Below are 19,644 nucleotides of genomic sequence, written 5' to 3' on the forward strand. Positions count from 1 at the left end.
AAAAAAAAAAAAAAAAAAAAAGGTAAGTATAATAACCATAGCTGCTTTCTTGCTTCCTCAATTGGCTAATTGAAATGTTAGATGAAAAAAAAGTTGAAAATCTCAGTAACTTCTTTCAAGAATATTTCAAAACTTTTTGGAAAAACAGCTGAACTTTGTGATTAAGGGTTTAAATGGTTCAATTAATGATAACAATGCAGCACAATAAGATTCTAAAGAGCAGTTGAAACTAGGCATCTTAATAATTAGTTCTTGCTATTTGTAAATAAAGATAGATTTAGCACAGGGAACTGAAACAACTGTGTGGAGCAGAAAACAAAGGGAAGCCAGATCTGGTGAGCAGTCTATTATTAGAGTCTCCGCTGTTCTGTAGAAAGAACATAGCACAGTCACTAAGCGAACAGGCTCGCCTATACATTGTCACAGCAGTGCCTAGAGAGATATATTGAGATTCTGTATGTGTGTACCATGTGTACAGATGTGCCGGTGGAGGCCAAAGGTTGACATGGGATATCTTCTTCAGTTGCTCTCCACTTTTTTTTTTTTTTTTTTTTTGAGACGAGATCTCTCACTGAACCTATAGCTCACTACTTCACTAGGCTGGCTGGCCAGGAAGCCCCAGGGCATCTCCATCCTCCCAGCACTGGAGTTATAGGGACCTGCCACCATGTCTGGATTTTTACATGCCGGCTACCCACCCAAACTCAAGTCCTCATGCTTGGGCAACAAGCCCTTTACAGACTGAACCACCTCCCTGGTCCTAAATTACCCTTAGCCGTCTGTCGTAATAGATAGTTCATGAAGCTGAGGCAATGTAATTCCTTTTCACAAATTTATATACTGTGTGTATGCCTTTTATGTGTGTGGGTGTATTTATGTGTGTGGGTGCCCTGCTTGTATGTGTATCAGGTGCATGTAGTGTCCACGAAGGCCAGAAGAGGGAGGTGGATCCACCCTGAAATTGGAATCAGCTGCCATTAGGGTCCTGGAACTCAAACCCTGGTTGTCTAAAGAAGAGTCAATGCTGAGCCATTTCTCCAGGTAAAAAGAATCAAGTATCTAAAAATGACAAAAGACATTTAAAAATTTTAATTAGCAGCCCTGCAGTGGTGGCGCACGCCTTTAATCCCAGCACTTAGGAGGCAGAGGCAGGCAGATTTCTGAGTTCGAGGCCAGCCTGGTCTACAGAGTGAGTTCCAGGACAGCCACAGATATACAGAGAAACCCTGTCTCGAAATAAACCAAAAAAAATAAATAAATAAAAAATAAAAATGAAAAAAAAAATTAGCATTGAAATTGCATCATTATCATTATTGAAACATTACAGTAGAAATACTAATGCATACATTCTGAAGAATATATTACCACTTAAACTATTTTTCAGAACTACTCATTTTTACTTATTTTGGAAATATAAATGTATAACATTGTCCTGGTCCCAGGAATTTAACTCTTATATAAGGATTGAATTCGACATTTAAGCATGCACTAAGTACTTTGGGTAATAATGCAGTAAAATTATGTCAACTCCAAGGCTGACGAGCCAATAAGCTTAAGAACTATTAACTAAAAAGTATTTCCACTATAATGCTATGCCAATAATGATGCTATGTCCAAAAATGTTTATATTAGCTTACCTATATTTAGAACATTCAACCAAACTCATGGTTACTGAATAATTCCCAAATTCTTAAAAAATACTGTATATTAAAATGATTATGCTTAAACAGTAAGATATATTCACCTTATAATTTTTAACGGACTTAGATATTTTGCAAAATTTATTTTAAAAATATGTTCTAGGGATGTAGGATAGTTCAGTAGTAGAACAGTTACCTAGCTTGTAGAAGTTCTTAGCTTTGTTGCCCAGAATCATAAAAATTAATTATGATTTTACTGAGATCTTGAAAATATTAGGTAAACTTTATACAAAAGCTGAATGGAAAAAAAAAGCCTGAAGAAAAAACAATAATCTTTATCTTTTGACAGTAAAGTACAAAAATAACCTACATGCCATAGTAAGAAAATAATTTTTAATAATACCCAAATAGTCCTTTAAGTTGCAACAACTATACAAGCAAGGATTGATATTTAAAGGAAAAATATGTGCAACACAATGGATTGATTAAATAGACTTTTTGTTCTGAATCTAAAATTCCCAAATTAAATAAGCAAAACTTACAGTTTAGCTGTGATGAGAAGAATAAGTACCACAAAGGCGGACTTCTTCAGTCGCTTGATTTTTCCTACCATGGTCAGACCAAGATAAAACAGGGCTGATCCAGAGAAGGAATTTGCAAGCCCATCCAGAAAGTTTTCCATATACACAGGGATCTTTTTATCAAGAATAAAATTGAAGGCAATGCCAACAAAGACCATAAATACTATCGGGTTCTGTAACACACGTAGAAATCCAAGTCCCACGATTTTTGCTTTATTTTGAGAAGCATTTTGAGTGTCTTTTGACTTCTGGATTTCACAGAAGATAAACCCTATAGGGTTTAACATCATAAGAGATATTGGTGCCACCAAATAAATGTACTGGAGATATTCTGGGTATGTAGTTTGGTACAGAGCTTCAACTGTAAAACAAGAATATTGGTTTTTAAATATTACCACCAAATTACAGGAATATGTATTTAACATTTTCTTGTTAAATCAATGAAAACTAGTCTAATAGTGACAAATAACCCATTCAGTTATTTTTAGAAAAGCAAATTTTAGTAATAAAACTGACAAAGAAGAAACACTAGATTAAGTACCATCCAGTTTATAAGATAACATTCAACTTTAAATTATTTTTATTAAAATCATATCTATTTTCCCACACAGGAGCTTAAAGATGAACCTCAAAGAAAAGGCGAGTCTTTTTAAAAGAGCAATTCAAAGTAGAAATCTATAGGCATTGTGATAGCATCAAGATATCTGCTTGATCTCATGGACCGAGCAGCTTCACTGTGTGGTAAGGCAGGAGGAGTCAGATGGTAACTGAGCCAGGAACTAAAGCAACAGGGCAGGTGGTGGAGGTAGTCTACACTCTACAGGGAAAGATACAGAGATGCCAAACAGCTGACGGGAGCTGGGTCAGGGACACATGAATTAAGTCCAGGAGTTTCTAGTCAGTGTGTGAGCTATCAAGTTTCTATTTTCCAGATGTGATCTAGGATGTGGCCGTGTGAACTGGTAGCTGACAGGGAGGAAAGACTCACTGGAGATGAGGAGGCCAGGGAACTGAGAGGCCAGGGAATTAATTCAGTGGGAACCCGAGGAGGATACTACCTCAAGTGAGCAAGGAGAACTTCATAAGGAAGATGAGAGTCAGCCAGTTAAGTGTGATGGAAGAAATGGCTAGCATGGAGTGGTGACCAAGTCAGACTATAGAAACTTTAATAGCTGTCAGCAAGAAGGCAGAGAGTAACACCCTACAATAGTACCAGGTAGCTATGAGGAAGAAGGTGCCAGTCGTACCTACCCTTGCTTATGAGGCACATCAGCTATGAGAAAAATGAAAGCAAAAAAAAAAAAAAAAAAAAAAAAAAAAAAAAAAAGAAGCTTCCAGGCAAGACCAGAACCTATGTAAAGAAGGAGAGGGAGCTGGAGCTGGGAAGTATTTGGGAGGGGAACAGTATGCAGTCGAACACTAAGTATCTAACTCTTGCAAATGTAACTACTCAGGGGGGCCAGGCGGTGGTGGCGCATGTCTTTAATCCCAGCACTTGGGAGGCAAAGGCAGAGGCAGGCAGATTTCTGAGCTTGAGGCCAGCCTGGTCTACAGCCTGAGTTTCAGGACAGCCGGGGCTACACAGAGAAATCCTGTCTCGAAAAGACCAACAAAACAAAATGTAACTACTCGTTCCTAAGATAACAAAAGCATCATTTTTTTTTTTCTTGGCATGTCCCCAATGAGCCTGCTACTTTCTGAAAAATGGTGCTAGAGAAGTATGAGATTTACAAGAAATGGCAGGTTGCAGAGCACACCTGCTATATTTTGTGGGTGATTTAAAAGGCCTTTGGGGGTTTAAGAGGAACTTGAGTATGACAGAAGAGGGAAGTAAGTAAATGCTGGGATCCCAGGTCTAGCAGTTCTAGGTGAAGACTGAAGGACTGGCCTGTGGTGGAGCAAGGTAAAGCTGCTGAGTTCACAACTTGGTCTTCAGCCTTGATTTGCACACAGAGCTTGAGCCTCTCCAGCTGGAAGTACACAGAGCTCATTCATAATGGATGTGAGGTTGAGACAGAAAGATAAAATGAACTGCTGCAATTATTCCAAGAGTGGAGGCAATCATGTGAAAATGATGTAGATCGAGTTTCTTAATTTACATTAAGGTAAAGTGACACAGGCCGGGAAATATTTGTTTACCTACTTGGGATTCAGTTAATGTCAAGCACATGTCCCGTTAAAGTTATGTAATCAATTATATAACCTCAGACATTTACCTTGATCGCATTAGCTACTTTTACTTTTTTTAAGGTTCAAATATTTTTTTTTTCTCGCAGCTAAGCACACACATAGGTCTGTAATATTTCCAAGACAGAGCAGAGGTTAAACTCATGGGATTGCATAAAACTTCATCAGTTCTCTTCACTGATTTTAAGGTAGATGCATTGGCTTTATGGCTCGATGGCTGGGTTTCCTGTTTTCTCATGCTTTCCTTGCTTAAGTGAAAAGCCATCTTGGTAATCATTCTTAGGTAGGTACAGTTCTCCTTCCATATCCCATCTCTAGGAAAAGGGTTCTGTACCTGCCCACCACTTAAGTTTTCTAAGTGGAGTATCTACTTGGGGGAATGCCTTGTGGTTTTAGTCTGGTTTTAAGAATTTTTCCTAAGTGGCCACAATGCAATGCAAAGGTGTTTTCTGGGGGCAACCTCCATCTCCAATTCCACACTTTCCTCAAAGCCCTGATAAAGATTGATCACTTGAGGGGGGGGGAGTAAAAACAGAAAAAAAAAAAAGATTGATCACTTGTGTCCAGAAATTTCCTTTCCAGGCACATGGCTGACTACTACTACATAATGAACTAATTCTTATTCTCCCTCTCTCTCTCCCTCTCTCCCTCTCTCTCTTTCTCTTTCTCTCTGCTATTGTTAGGCAGTCATCAAATACAGCAGCACTCCCTCTCCCACATGAAGTGTGACAGCTTGAAAGAAAAGGACAGAGACCATAACCTGTACCATTCTTTACAGTGCATTACTGTTCTGTCTTACTGGTTATTGTGAAGCTCTTAATGTATCTTGTTTATACATTAGACTTGATTATAGCTATGTATAGTGTAAACTTTATTGTATATATAATACATATTTATATATAATTGAGACTCTCATCACTTGAATGCTGAGGCAAGAGTTGTTGCTGGGAGTTCAAGGCCTATTATATAGAGGACTCAGAAGGAGGATCTTGAACAAGCTCCTGTCAGATACGGAAGACCATTGTCCTTCCTTTCTTTTCAGGGTCTTTCCTATTTTCTCCTCTTGGTTCTTTTAATGAGCACAGCCAATCCTCTTATTTATCCAACACATCTTTTACTGCTCCATAAAGTGAAGACTCCATCTGCCAGACCCATATCATAGGCACAGCAGACCAACACTACATGCATAATTATAAGATCCACTTGCTGATCATGCCTTCACTCTCTGGCTCCTTGAAATTATTTGTTCCTTACTGAAATTTGCCTACTATTTGAGGCTAGTCTCTTGTGGACTCCTTCTACCAACTCTTCAACCTACATAATTAAATCTCACCCTCTCTAGAAATCTCTGATACTCTGTTTAGTATCCATGCTACCTCAAGAAACTGAAAGCATCATTTCATAATCCACAGACTCCACCAGGACAGTGAGGCACAAATCTGTTGGACAGGGTTAACTGTGAATGCTAAGGGCTTCAGATATAGTAAAAATGTATTTTGCATCATATAATAATGTATATCTGCTACTGGTTAACCTCTTTTTGGTTCCATATTTTATTTTAAAAGTTATCAACTTAGTTGGCCTTTTTTGATGCATGTGTGTGTGTATGTGTAGGTCAGAGGTGTTGCCGAGGGTCTTTCTCAATCACTCCTCAGTGTACTCTTTTAAACAAAGTCTCTCTCTGAACCTGAAGCTCACTGATTCAGCTAGACCAGCTATCAGCAACCTCCTCCAGGGATCTTTGTCTCTGCCTCTCCAGCACTAGGATTTTTCATTCACGCTGGGCTCATGCTTACAGAACAAGCACTTCACCAGCTATCATTCTAGCTCCTAATTTTGTTGTTTGATACAGAATCTCACACTGTAGCCGATGCCAGCTTTGAACTCCCAACAGTCCTCTTGCTTCCACCTCCTGAATGACGAGATTACCAATTCATTTTAAATTGGCAGATAAAAATGATATGTGTTATATAATACATGTCATTCTGAAATTTATCCATTTCAGAATGGTTAAATTGAGCTCACCAGCATACATATTTTCTTATATAATTCTTTATGATGTGGAATCTTACATTGTTATTAACTGTATTCACTATTTGTGTAATAGTTCTCTGGAAATCATTCTTCCTATCTAACTGAAATTTCATTTTTTTCCTTTTTCCACATCGTGAATATTTATAATACAGGTTACAATTAGAGCCTTTTAACTCAGCTGAATGAATGCATAAGGGCAAAAGAAGTAATGTCTACTGGGAGAGCAAATAATTGTGATTAAATAAATACTTATTAAATTCCTAGAGAAAAGGGGTTCAACATGGGAATTTTAGTCTCTTTTGCCTCTCATTTCCATAATTACTTAACATTCCATCTTTATAAACTGTCAGTGATTTCCTTTGTTAGCAACCTGAAGACAATCTCTCCAGTTGGAAAGGAAAATACCCATGAATACAGTGACCTATAGCAACTAAAATTAGATTTATAATCACGACATCAACTATTAGGTCCTAATTAATTAATGATTATAAATAAGGCTCTTAGAGGGAGGGGGAATCCCATTATGAGGAGTTATTATATAGCTTGGAAGAACTAAGATAAAATTAGCCACCCGCTGTGTCTCCCATTTTGATTTCTGCAGGGTTTCAATCTCTAGCAAATAACACAAAGGCTCTGACAGGATCATTCCATTATTTAGTGGCATATAGTTAAAGGCTTCATCTCCTTTCTGTTTACAGCTTGAGCACTAGAGCATAATTATGATTAGTCAGAGTACTTATGCTATCAGCATTGTTTGAAGAATAAATTATAGGACTTAACTATGCCCTATTAGTATATTTTAATGACAGAGGCAGGGAGCCCATTCTGATCTGCTGACATCAGCATTTTATTTTAGCAGATTCTTGGTTTCTCCTCATACTTGGATTGTTAAAAGTACCTTTGAAAAGAACTGTCCCAAAAGACAGTATACTCTTTTTTTTAGTCTGTAATTCATTTGACTTTGATGTAAAAACTACACAGTAATGTAACACTGTTTATTTTCTATATACCGTAGTCCCAGTATACAGAAAAGATATATAGCCATCATTTTGTCTTTATTCACTAACTTATCTGACTTCACTCCATGACAGCATTTCCCAAGTCACCTGTAAACTGGGAAGATGAAGAGTCAATGCAGCCTTAAGAAGGATTTTCTTCTAATTCATTCTCAATACTCTTCTATGAACACAACAGTGGGAACTCCTAGAACAGGTTGTAAAACAAAGCAAAAGAAAGGCCTCTCTGATGACTGTCTTCTCTGCTCACCATGAGCAGAGTGAAAGACAGATGGACACAGATGGAATTAACAAATGTGCCATTAGGGAGAAGACACTTAGCATGGTGTTCTGGAGCACATCTTCCGTTTTACAAGCAGATGAGAAACCTGTCTATATGACCAGCTTTTAATAAAGGGACACTCCACAGCCTGATGTTACAAGAGTTCTTATCTGTGAGTAATGCAGACAGCAAAAATCATAACCCCAAATTGACCAACACATTCATCAAGGCAATTTGGGTTGCTATACTGCTAGGAACCTGATTATTACCAATTTACTGATATAATGTGGCATGTAAGAAAACCTGTGATAAAAATAGTTTGGCATATATATTTAATTTGAAAAATGTCTTAATAGAGAAAGTAATTTATCCAGTAGCTTCTTTCCACTTCTGTTCCCCCCTCCCCCCCCCACTTTTGGGCTCACACAGCTGTGTGTGTATCCAGAGGCTAGAGGAGGCTGTCTGAAGACTTTCTCCATCTCTCTCTGCCTCATATGAGAGACAGGTCTCCCACTGAACTTGAAGCTTGTTTCAGTTAGGCTGATTGGCCAGTGAGCTCCAAGGCCTGCCTCTCCTCACTCCCAGCATTAGGGTTATAGGTAGGAAAGGCCGGCCTGACTCTCTTTTTTTTTTTTTTTTTTTTTTTCTTTTTTCCAAGCTGGTAAAGAAAAGCTTTTATTATGAGCGAAGAAACACACACATAAAGCAAGCACACGGAGTACAAGACCTTTCATAAAGCAGAGGAGGGCTTCAGGAGGCCCACGCCCTCCTGCCTGCCTTTTATGTGCATGCTAGAGGCTTGAATTCAGGTCCTCTTGCTTTTGCAGCAAACATTCTTACTAAGTTACCCCCCTACCCCCCTCCTGGACATAGTTTTAAGGACTAAAACATCTGATTCTATCTGAAACTGCTAAATTTACAAAGGTTGGTTGGGTCTTCTAAGATAGGCTTAGCCTGTTATGTAACTGTGTGGCATTAAAGAGCATCTGGGATACAGAGCCAGAAGGCCTAGAGCTGGGTCTCGGGCACAGTCAGCTGCGTGACCCTAAGGCAACCCTGTAACCCTGTCTCCTTATTTGAGAGGGATGATATATGCCCTATTCAAATAATAAAGTCCCCTGTAAACTATAAAGTTACCAATGTTAGTTCTCTTTCTGAGCTCATTAGTTTATAAAGGCATGAAACTATACACGTCTAGCTCAAGTCTAAATTAAGAACAATATTTACTAAATACTTAATCAACATTGTGGCCATGAGCCACTTCTGGAGTCTTTATACTACAAATCCTTGACCAGACTACATTCTTGGTTCTCTTAAGGAGATGAACAAACATTAACCTCTGCTGTGAAATTTCAATTTAAAGTTTAGTAAAGGAATACCTACAGAGCTTCTATTTATAGACTAATTTCCTGGGAGCCTTGTATTCCTCCCTCTCTGCCCCTTGCTTTAACTCAGTGTTATCTGATCTCTTTGGTATTTTTCTCCATGGCTAAGATGGGAAAAGGTGAAAAAGCAAAGTTCTCTACAATCTTTTCGGCGCGGGCGGTGAACTGACTTGGGGGAGGAGGATGGGATAAGCCAAGGAGGCCTGAGAGTTCACCGTAGGTTTTGACTGTACAGTGTCTCATCCCGCTGAATCTCTGCTCATACTACGCATCATCAGAGAAGCCTGAAGCCAGCACTCGGCCAAGCACCTTCTCCCCCAGCACTCGGCCACGCACCTTCTCCCCCAGCACTCGGCCACGCACCTTCTCCCCCAGCACTCGGCCACGCACCTTTTCCTCTTGTCGACAGGAGATACTTATTTTTCTGGCCCCTGCTGACAATGACTAGGATCTTAGTTCAATCTTATAACTTGATTTTTTTTTTTTCACTAAAGTATAAATTCAGTGTGTTTGAGAATGCTGTTCGCAGGTCTGTGCCTAGCAGCTGGCTCAGTCACTGGCATGTAGCACTCTCCTATGAGCAACCAAATGGGGACAGGCCCAGAAGTCCCATACCATGCTGCACCGTTAAAATACACACAACTTGCATTTTTAAATATGAAAAAGTTGTTTCTAGGAATGGTGGTATGTTCCAAAAAGCAGAGTATATTTCCTCTCAAGAAACCTCAGCCTCCCAAATTAGTGTGTTTATTGTTTTAGAAGAAAACATAAAAGTCAGCTGCGGACACAACTGCAGATATGGCAGTGTCCTTGGCAGCTCTGACCTTCAATTAATAAGAACTTAACTTCAATATAATACGCTAAAAACTTCAACAACTAGCTCACAAACAAATTCTAGTATACAAATTATCTGTGTTCTAGAGCACAGGAATAAGAATGGTGTGGGGAAAAGCCACTTATAAATCCCCCTGCTGACAGGTAGTGATGGCACCTTTTAGGAACATAAGATTTTATTCTTAAACATAATTTAAATCAGATTGTGATCCCTTCTAGGAATTAGATGTCTTTACATGAGATAATTGAGAAGAGATACAATACTATTAGAAAGATTACCCCCTAAGGTATTAGGATATGGTCACTTATTTTAGATAGATAATTAAGTAGTCCTTAGACTCTGAAATTAAAAAAGTATGTTCTAATTTAAGTCAGCTTTAAGAAAAAATAATGGGTGAGTCGGGAGGCCCTGGGAGGAGTTGGGGGAGGGGAAATTGTAATCAGAATATATTATGTAAAAATATACTAATATAGTTTTAAATAACTAACATAAAACACTAACAGATGCTTAGATAAATCAAAAGCATATGTTACCACATACAATGCTTGAATATTTTTTAAAATTAAAGAAGAGAAATAACTTACCTATAGGGTATCCCAAAGCAAAGTCATTACTTTGTGTAGCAAAAATAGGGAAGAGTCCAGCTTTGCTAAATCGACTCTCAGGACTGGCAACCAATAAGGTTAATACACATACAATGAAAAATACAGAGGCTTTGCCAATCAAGATACTGTATAGAAAAGCCCAATCCACATTGGAAAAATTAAGCACAACCATGTTTTTGAATAATAAAGCTGGAAGGGCAAATCTGGAGACAAAATTCCCCAGTCCTTTGGCCTGTGTTGATGTTATGACATTGGCCCTTCCCGCTATGTAGCCACAAAGGACTATGCCAAAGCACTCTAGTAAGGCTGGGAAAAGCCTGGTTATTGACATTGAAGGTGGGTCATTGGTGGAATTAAATCCATGAGTGGCAGACAAAGTCTCATTCATATTAACAGCAAAAGTTGAGTTCTTTGCTGAGAAATAAGAATCCATTTTCTCTCTCCCTCCACTTCCAAACTGGTCTCTGCAAAAAGAAGAAGAGAAAACTCAGTGTTATGACCAACCAGAGTTTAGACTGAACTAGACCGTGGCAAGCCTGGACTTACTCATAGGTTAAATGACCAAATAAGTGTCCATGCTCTCTTCAATCTCCACCAGGGGGAAAATACAATGAAAAAGGGGAGAGGAAGTTACCTCATTCTCAAAGGTAAATCAGCACAAAATATTTATGCTACCTTTCTATTTTTGGAGTCAGACATTCGTAAAATAAGATCCACAAACACTACAGCTGCCGTGATGATGCCCGGTAGTTCTCTCCAGGGACCCACAATCCACCTCAATCTGTTGGACAAGAGGAAAAGGCCCACAGGGTGCAAAGAACCCACTTGCACCCAGATTCTCAGACAGGAGTTCTCAGGGATAGTTTGAGAAGTCACACTGGAACCAGACAGTCCCTTCCAGCCAGAAGCCATGCTTGAGCATAAGGGAGAATCATGGTACGGTATGACTTACCAACTTTGAACCCAAAACTTAAGTTTTTGTGCTTCACTTTATCATCTGTGAGGTGCCAATGTCAGTACCTACTTCAAGTTGAGTTCTTACAATCTAATCACAGCCAACACATGGTAATCACTTATCCAAGCTGAATATGGCTTTTGGTGGAGTATGAAGGAGCCTATGAAAGAAAAAAATGATGGAAAAATGTCAGTCCACCAGCTTTCTCTTAGTTCCTTTTATGTAAGCACGCACATTGGCCTAAAGTCCCTTGGTGCTACAGGGAACTCAGCTTACGGAGTCCCCTCTAAAAGGCTCTCTACCATTTGCATTGCCCATGTAATTAGCACCTACCCATCCCCCAAACAACCATATGGTTCAGGAACCATTGCATCGGGTGAGGTTTCTTTAATCACACAGTTAGGCATGATTTGTTCACAAATAAAATCACGATCCTTCTCTTTAGTCTTTTTTCTCAGTTTGCTTATCCCAAGGCCTTCAAACAACTGACTTATGCCTGCCTCCGATACCAGGTTTTAAATGTCACAGTAGCAACATTTTTACACACTCTTGTGTTCCTAATATCTAGCACAATACCTGGTACATAGGAAGCACTAGGGGAAAAAAAACTTGATATTTAACATTTTTCATGAAATTCGTTAAATAACAACCTGTTCTTAAATCAGCTTTCTCTCTCCCTGTCCATTCCCTCTTAGGTATTATCTAGTTTATGAGTGGATTATCTTTCTTCTCTACATGATAAATGTTTTTCACATCAGTAACAGCCCCCAAAATACAAACTGTATTCTAACATTCTAAAGCTGTTCATGAGATTTTTAAAGAGCAAGTTCTGTGTGCTAATATGGCAACTGTCACACTCCCCTCCTCTTGCTGCCAGAGACACAATGAACACAAACTTTAGATAATCCTGAGGTGATCTGGCTTTCATTAGACATTTGAAATTAATATGGCAGCAATTGCCAATTTCTAAGTTCTTGTTCTAGGTTTACCATCTAAAGTAGTCTTATATAAGATGGGAGAAAAAAATCTGGTATAACTGACAATGCTTGGGTTAAGTTCTCAAACACCCACACCACCTTCAAAAGACTTGGGTGGCAGACCAAAGATTAACTAATACACAGGGCTGTGTAAGAGAATATTCCCTGGGTTGCTTTCTATAAACCAAACCCTTTTAAAACCTTCTACTTAATTGAGATTAAGACAAGTATTTCCTTTTTTCTACCAGGATTAAGCAGGAGTGGTCAAGAGAAACAAATCCTACAAAGTTCACAAACCTGTACTTTCCAAATAAGCACCGAATTATACTGATACACACATCAGGTTCTGGCTGGTACACATAGCCAGGTTTTGGTTGGGACACACAGTCATCCTTGAAGGAGCTGGTCAATAATCAGACTTCAAGTATTAAAACATTGGAGCCCTTAAGAAATGTGTCCTTAGAAAGGTAGTAGGAAAGGGGGTGAGAAACTGGTCCAGCCTTTTCCAAAGTTCCCTCTATTTCTTTCCTTGAATAACTCACAATCCTTATTTTTGTTTGCTTGGATATCTCACAATCCCATATTTGGACAACATAAGAAAAACAATGTAGCCATATGTGTGTGTGTGTGTGTGTGTGTGTGTGTGTGTGAATGTGCTCGAGTACGCACGCACACAGAAGTACATGCATGCTTAAACAGCAATCTTAATTAACAATAGTTAGAAGGAAAAGTATAGTAGACTTTGAGCCTTAACATTTATCAACTCTTTGGGTCAATTACCTTGCCTCCCTGAGTCAGTTTCCTTAACTGTAAAATGAGTGGAAAAACTCCTTAGAGAAACACTGTATGAAAAAGATGTTCTATGCACAACTCATCAGAGTGGGCCTTCATGAAATGGCAGCAGTAGTCCTAGTGTCAAGTGTAGTGCCCATGCTGGAAACCCAGTCCTGGGAGACAGAAGTAGGAGGATCACAAGTTCAAAGGTAACTGGGGCTGCATTGAGACGCTGTTTCAAAAAACAAACAAACAACCTACACAGAACAAACCAAAGAGGGTAAGAGAGGTGGGTAGAGAGACTGCAGACCTAATGATAATGATTAAAATGGTAACAGGGTAAATAGCATTCATTGTCCTCAGTAGCTATACAAACATGCCTGATAGTAAAGATCCTCAATAACAGACATACTAGATATTCCACAGGGTTACCAGTTTAGGACGTGGTCTACAGTTACCAGCCTCTGTTTCATACCCAGAAATTGAGAGTTGAATTGAGTTTGATCTTAAGTGGCTTTTTACAGTGAACAAAGAGCTCTTCGCAGTGATGGCCAAGAGGTTTAACAACTCTCAGGTTCAACTTTCAATTAATTAAAAAATTAAATGAAACTTTTAAAAGTAACTGCCCTTTCCCCCTTTTAATTTTTCCAGTATTATAAACAGTTCCTGAGGCAAATGAAAATTAAAACGACTTCTAGTCTGAAATAATGTCACACACCTGTAATCGCAGCACTAGAGTGAGGCAGAGGCAGGAAGACCATGAGTTCAAGTCCAGCTGCAAAGAAAAGCCAGCCAGGACTTAAATTAGCAGCTGTCTCAAAATAAGGAAGGGGGGGAAAAAACAAAAAATAACTCTAAAGTTTTATCTCATACCATTTTAAACATGAAGAAACAAAACAAAACGAAAAACCGCTTCCTATGCACATTTTAAGATTAACAAGAACCACAACAAAGGAAGTTTAAAAAAAATGTCGCCCAGTCCTTTAATCTACAAAAGCAAGGCTTGTTAAATGTTGTTCTATCACTGCAAAAGCCAGTTCTCTGAGGCAGACACTAGAAAACGAAGTATACAAACTGTCTAGTCGCATTATATATGACAGATAACATCACCAAAGCACTGAAACTGTAGGTTAATTGCTACTAAGTTAAAATGTGATGCAATGTTAACTTGAAAGAAAAGGCTTTAAACTGAGGCAGTTCTCTTCTCAAACACTACTATCCTTTCTACAGGAGAAAAGCCTAATGCCTTGCGGCACTATAAAAGCACTCTTCAACATCAACAGGCACTCCATTCACTGCCTTTCCCCTTGTCTATCTGCAGGGACAGACTTTGGCCCGCCAAGATAAAGAGTGCAGAGTCCCTAACCAAATAGATGATCCCGAGGGCAGCTGACACCCGTGGAAGTGGAAAGCCAGGGTATGGGAGTCACAACGCCAGGTGCTCCGTAAAGAAGTAAGGGAGAAATTTTGGCGCAAAGCACCAGGAGGGGCAGACACTAAGGCCACCTTGGGATAAAGTAAAAAGTCCGAGATGACAGTGTGAGCGCACGTGCAACGGGGTGCTCCACACTCTGGGGACCGCAGCTCTAGCACCAGAGGGGACAAGTCCTCCCTGGTGAGCAGACCATCTCCAGTGTTCCCGCAGGTTTCAGGCGCAAGCTCTGCGGAGCAGAGGAGGACAGGCGCAGCAGACTGCCGAGGCGCCAGGGCAGCCTGGCGCTGCCCACTGGTCCGGAACCCAGGGGCAGGGTCCGTTGCAAACGCAACCGGGTCTCACCTCACTTGCTAGGTCTGCAACTCCGGCTGCAAGGAGAAGGGAAGCCAGTGCTCGCAGAGGGCCAAGCAGCGAGCACACCACTGTCATCTCCCGCCCGGAGCCCTCTTCTAGCGGCTGTGCTAGCGCCAGATGCCCAACCACGTTTGTAGAAAGGGAGGGGTGAGCCGCTGCGGTCCTGTCAGCTACCTTAGGGCGTCTGAGGCCCGGTGCCTCCTCCCCGCCTCCGCCCCGCCTTCAGGCCCCGCCCCTGGCCTAGAGGTCAGAGAAGCGGGTCTTCACTCTGCCATGAGGCCCCGCCCCCAGGCTCGGGACATGGCTCCGCCCCGCCCCAGGCCCCGCCTCCAGCGTGGGGGTCCGCGTTTCAAATCTCCACCCCGCCGTCAGGCCACACCCCAAGCTCCAGGGAAACACTGCACTTCGCCCTAGGGCTCCGCCCTAAGGCCGCGCCCCTAGCCAGAAGGCCGGAGTGCGAGTCTCCTCCTTGCCTTTAGGCCCCGCCTCCAAGGACTGGCGACATCGCTCCGCCCCACGATGCCCGAGCCCCGCCCACACAGCCCGGTCCAAGCCCTCAGGCTTCGCCTACGCCTATGCCACTTGGCTGCCGGTCTCCCCATAGCTGTACTTCCAGCTTTTCTCCTCCCACAAAATGGCTGCCGGGATGGAGATTGGCAGTATTGGTTTCCTCCGCCTCTGCTCAGACTCAGGGAGGCCTGTCATCCTTTCGGTTAACCTCAGCCTCCTGTAATCCTGTCAATTCCCCTCTTGGTTAGCCTCGTCATTTATAGAGTTATACAAGCAAGGATGTGAATTCAAACCCTGCCTTCTACCTCTCCCAAACTAGCATGATCTCGACCTTCCTAAATCAAAAGAGGTTAAAATATAAGCTTTAGTTGTATGCTTGATTTAGAATACATTGCCAGCGGTGTCTGCTTCTATTTCTATTGTGGAGGAACTCTGGCCGTATTCTCTTAGCTTACTGACAGGAATCTCCCAGTATTCTCAAAAATCTACTGGGGCTTCTTGAAGTCAATGTGTGAAAATGAAGAGACTTTCTGAAACAAAATTATTTCTAATTTAAAGCCTGATCTCAGTGGTTTTGTAAGTATTTCCTTTTTTTAATTAATTAATTTATTTTATGTATATGAGTACACACTGTAGCTGTACAGGTGGTTGTGAGCCTTCATCTGGTTGTTGGGAATTGAATTTAGGACCTCTGCTCGCTCAGTCCCTGTTTGCTCTGGCCCAAAGATTTACTTAATATTATACATAGATATACTGTAGCTGATTTCAGACACACCAGAAGAGGGTGTCAGATCTCATTATGGGTGGTTGTGAGCCACCATGTGTTGCTGGGATTCGAACTCAGGACCTTCGGAAGAGCAGTCGGTGCTCTTACCCACTGAGCCATCTCTCCAGCCCTGTAAGTATTTCTTAAAAAGAAATCTTGCTTTGCAAATTTTACTGTTTTGTCTGGCCACAACCATGTCCTATTAACCTGTGCAGTTTTAGTACAAAGTACAATACTATTTGTACCTTTAAATTAAATTACTGTATGGTTTACTAAGAAAATAAAAGCCAAGAGCTGGCTTAAGGATTTGAAGCTTATGGGAAGGTGAGCAGAATTGAAACTATTTTTTTAAATGTAGCCTACTCCCTTTTGGTTCATTCTTTGTCTTTCTGACTTTTAACTATTAACCTAACTACTTAAAAAAAATCAATATATCTGTTATCTCAAGGCTAAATGGATTTCTGCTTAGAAACTATGAAGATTAGTTAAACTAAATATTTAGTGAACTTTGACTTTTAAAAGATTATTGAAAGATAGGCCTAGAAAGGAAAGTTAAGGCCAACCTGTAGGAGTTCCTTGTGTTAGCTTAGCTTAGCTTATCCTCTGATCACACAGTAAGATTGGTACAATTTCCTCACACTGGAACATGCCAGTGGATTTTGTGCTATATGATCTGGAAGCTTTCCCAGGATAAGTGGAGAGATGAAAGGCAGGAAAAATGGCATGGTGACTTTGGGACTAGCAAAGACAAGGAATAACCAACTCTGAGCCAATGGCAGTACAAATGGAGTAAGTTTGAGAGGTATTACAGAAGAACTGTAGAGCCAGACAGCTGAGAGAGGTAAAGAAGAGGAGGTGGGGAATGTTAAGCATGTCCTCATCCACTAAAATAAAGAGAAAGAAGCCAGATAAAGAGTTTCTAATAGATTTTCCAGCTCTGGAAATTCTGCTATCTGGAAGTGAAGAACTATTTTAATGCACTTACAAAAGAGGAAGGGGTTACAAAGAGTGAATTTGCTTCTAGACCTACCTAAAATCGGAAACCCTGAGGCATTTTCTATAACAATTTCTTGGCGTTATCCTTCCTTCTGTCTGAGGCCCTGGGAGTTTAGACATTTGATTAAAATCTCCAGGCTTCAGATTCCACTCGTGGAGGAAAGAATGAAAGCACTTCAGTGTTCTGTGAGCTGACAGTTCTTAAATAGGTATCAGCACACGTACATATGAGTGCTCATAGTTACGTCAACAATCCATTGCTTTACACTTGATACGTCAGTGCCTGCTTATAGTTAGCTCTCTCACTTTTCTGCTTATTCATTCAATCTGAGTTATGATTAGACTTTGAAAATAAAACTCAAAAAAAAAAAAAAAACCCGAAGTCTATAATAAGTCATAAGGTACTTTCTTTGGTTATACAGAAATGGTGAATAAGACTTAATAATTACTCTTTTATTCAACTACTGTTTGTAAAAACAGGTAAGCTTGAAAGCCCACCAAAACCTAGAACAATTTAGGAACATTGACACAGTGTGGCTTATAAACTTAGAGAAGGCAAAGGCCTGCACTTGTAATCTTTTTATCCTTAGAGCTGAGACAAGTGCTTTCTTTGACATATGATAGGCATTCTATAAATGGCTTTTGAATGGCTGAATAAATTATAATTGCCTCCCTTGCCTACCAGCTAACCAGGAGGTTGCAGTGTTCTATTCAGTGTGAGTTCCTTGCTATAAAGAACTGTCATGTAGCTATTTCACTTCAGTAACTGATTTCTCCTTTTTCCCAGCTTTCCACTTGGCTTAATTTTGTAGCTTAATTTTAATATGCATCTAAATGGATTACTTCTTTGTCGTAAATACTAACTTAACTTAATTTCAGGTCGTTTTAAGGCCATGAAAATTATCTCTGCCTAGGCTTACAGGTATGCATGCTTTCCGGAGCACCTAAGATATCATTGTTTCTCCTCTCCCTTTCCAGGGGTACTGAAATACACAAAAGCAATGAGAGGAGGTGGAGCCTGACCATCTCACCGGACTATTGATTTGATTATTGACCTCCAGTAAGGCTCAAGTCTGAATAAAGAAGGGGGACCATTGTCTGCACCAGCATTTATAAAGTCAAGCGGAAAAACCATGAAAACAGAATCAGGTTGTGAAACTTCAAGTAAAACCAGTGAATTAGATTAAGACAGGATACAGAAACCATAAAGTAGAAAGTCTGGGGGCACAGACAGTCTGTTTCAAGACTTAGTTTCTCCATACTTGTGGCTTTTTTTTTTTTTTTGACCACTTTATTTTGAAAGAACGCAAAAAAGAAAGAGATGTGCTTGCCTCCTCTTCGAGCCTGCAAGGGAACCCGCTGACTAATTTAACAGGCAGTTTCAAAAGACAGAATCTGCACAAAGCACTTTTAAATTCAGGTGGTGTCTAAGATTGGACACTAAATCTAACCACTTTTGTATACCAGAAAGAGGAAGTGAAGAAAACTTTGGATTTTTACCTTTACTTTGGAGTAACAAGATTTATTTTTAAGCTTTTATTTGTCAGCTTCTAGGTAGAACACTGGGGCAAATAACACAAGGAAGGAAAAGGAAAAAGAGATGGGGGGAAAGGTAGATTTCATATCCTGGAATCTACTTATTTACTTATATCCCTGGAAGGATTCACCTAGCCAAGACTGTCAAGAATACACTTTAGGGGGCCTAGTCTCCTCTGTAGGAAGGAAGGGGCAGGTCCTTCCCTTCTCTTGTATGGATGTCCACGTTGCTCTCACCATACATTTGTGCATCATTGTATGCCATGACTTGCCATACAACAAGCACTTGATATATACTTGCTGGCATTCTGACTCTTGGGGTATAGAGAGTCATTTAAAAATGGAAATACCTGGGCTGGCAAGATGGCTCAGTGGGTAAGAGCACCAACTGCTCTTCTGAAGGTCCTGAGTTCAAATCCCAGCAACCACATGGTGGCTCACAACCATCTGTAATGAGATCTGATGCCCTCTTCTGGTGTGTCTGAAGACAGTTACAGTGTACTTATGTATAATAATAAATAAATCTTTAAAAAAAAAAAAAAGGAAATGCCTGCTCTTTTGTGGACTGCCTTCTTCACTGGAAATGAAAGTAGCAAAGGGGGAGTTATCTAAACTTAACTCTCTGTTTGGTAGAAGAGTAACCAGATGGTTTTTGGGGACTGAGAGTTGCTGGGACAATAAATAAGAACTCATTATCGGCTGTGACACAGAATAAATATGATGACCAAATCTGTTGTGGAACTCTGTTCTCTGCTTATGACAATGCCTGTCTCAAAACCAGAGAAGATACGATTGC

General features: G+C 40.3%; 1 protein-coding gene across 5 annotated transcripts in view; it reads right to left on the minus strand.

Moving 5' to 3' along the window:
- Gpr155 (G protein-coupled receptor 155) overlaps nucleotides 1-15,338 on the minus strand; it is a 44,414-nt gene extending 29,076 nt beyond the window's left edge. Inside the window, exons 1-5 of one of the 5 annotated variants that reach the window (XM_031370628.1) lie at nucleotides 15,029-15,334; nucleotides 11,498-11,660; nucleotides 11,221-11,326; nucleotides 10,525-11,009; nucleotides 2,183-2,582 (exon numbers count right to left, since the gene is read on the minus strand). In XM_031370628.1, the coding sequence (XP_031226488.1) occupies nucleotides 2,183-2,582; nucleotides 10,525-10,978 (854 nt within the window). In that variant the 5' untranslated portion in view covers nucleotides 10,979-11,009; nucleotides 11,221-11,326; nucleotides 11,498-11,660; nucleotides 15,029-15,334. Of the gene's footprint in view, nucleotides 1-2,182; nucleotides 2,583-10,524; nucleotides 11,010-11,220; nucleotides 11,661-15,028 lie in introns of all 5 variants that reach the window. The other 4 variants (XM_031370629.1, XM_031370626.1, XM_031370627.1 and 1 more) reach the window with 4 other exon arrangements.
- Nucleotides 15,339-19,644: the final 4,306 nt, after the last annotated feature.

The sequence above is a fragment of the Mastomys coucha genome, unplaced genomic scaffold, assembly GCF_008632895.1.
Source record: "Mastomys coucha isolate ucsf_1 unplaced genomic scaffold, UCSF_Mcou_1 pScaffold15, whole genome shotgun sequence".
NCBI classification, from domain to species: domain Eukaryota; kingdom Metazoa; phylum Chordata; class Mammalia; order Rodentia; family Muridae; genus Mastomys; species Mastomys coucha.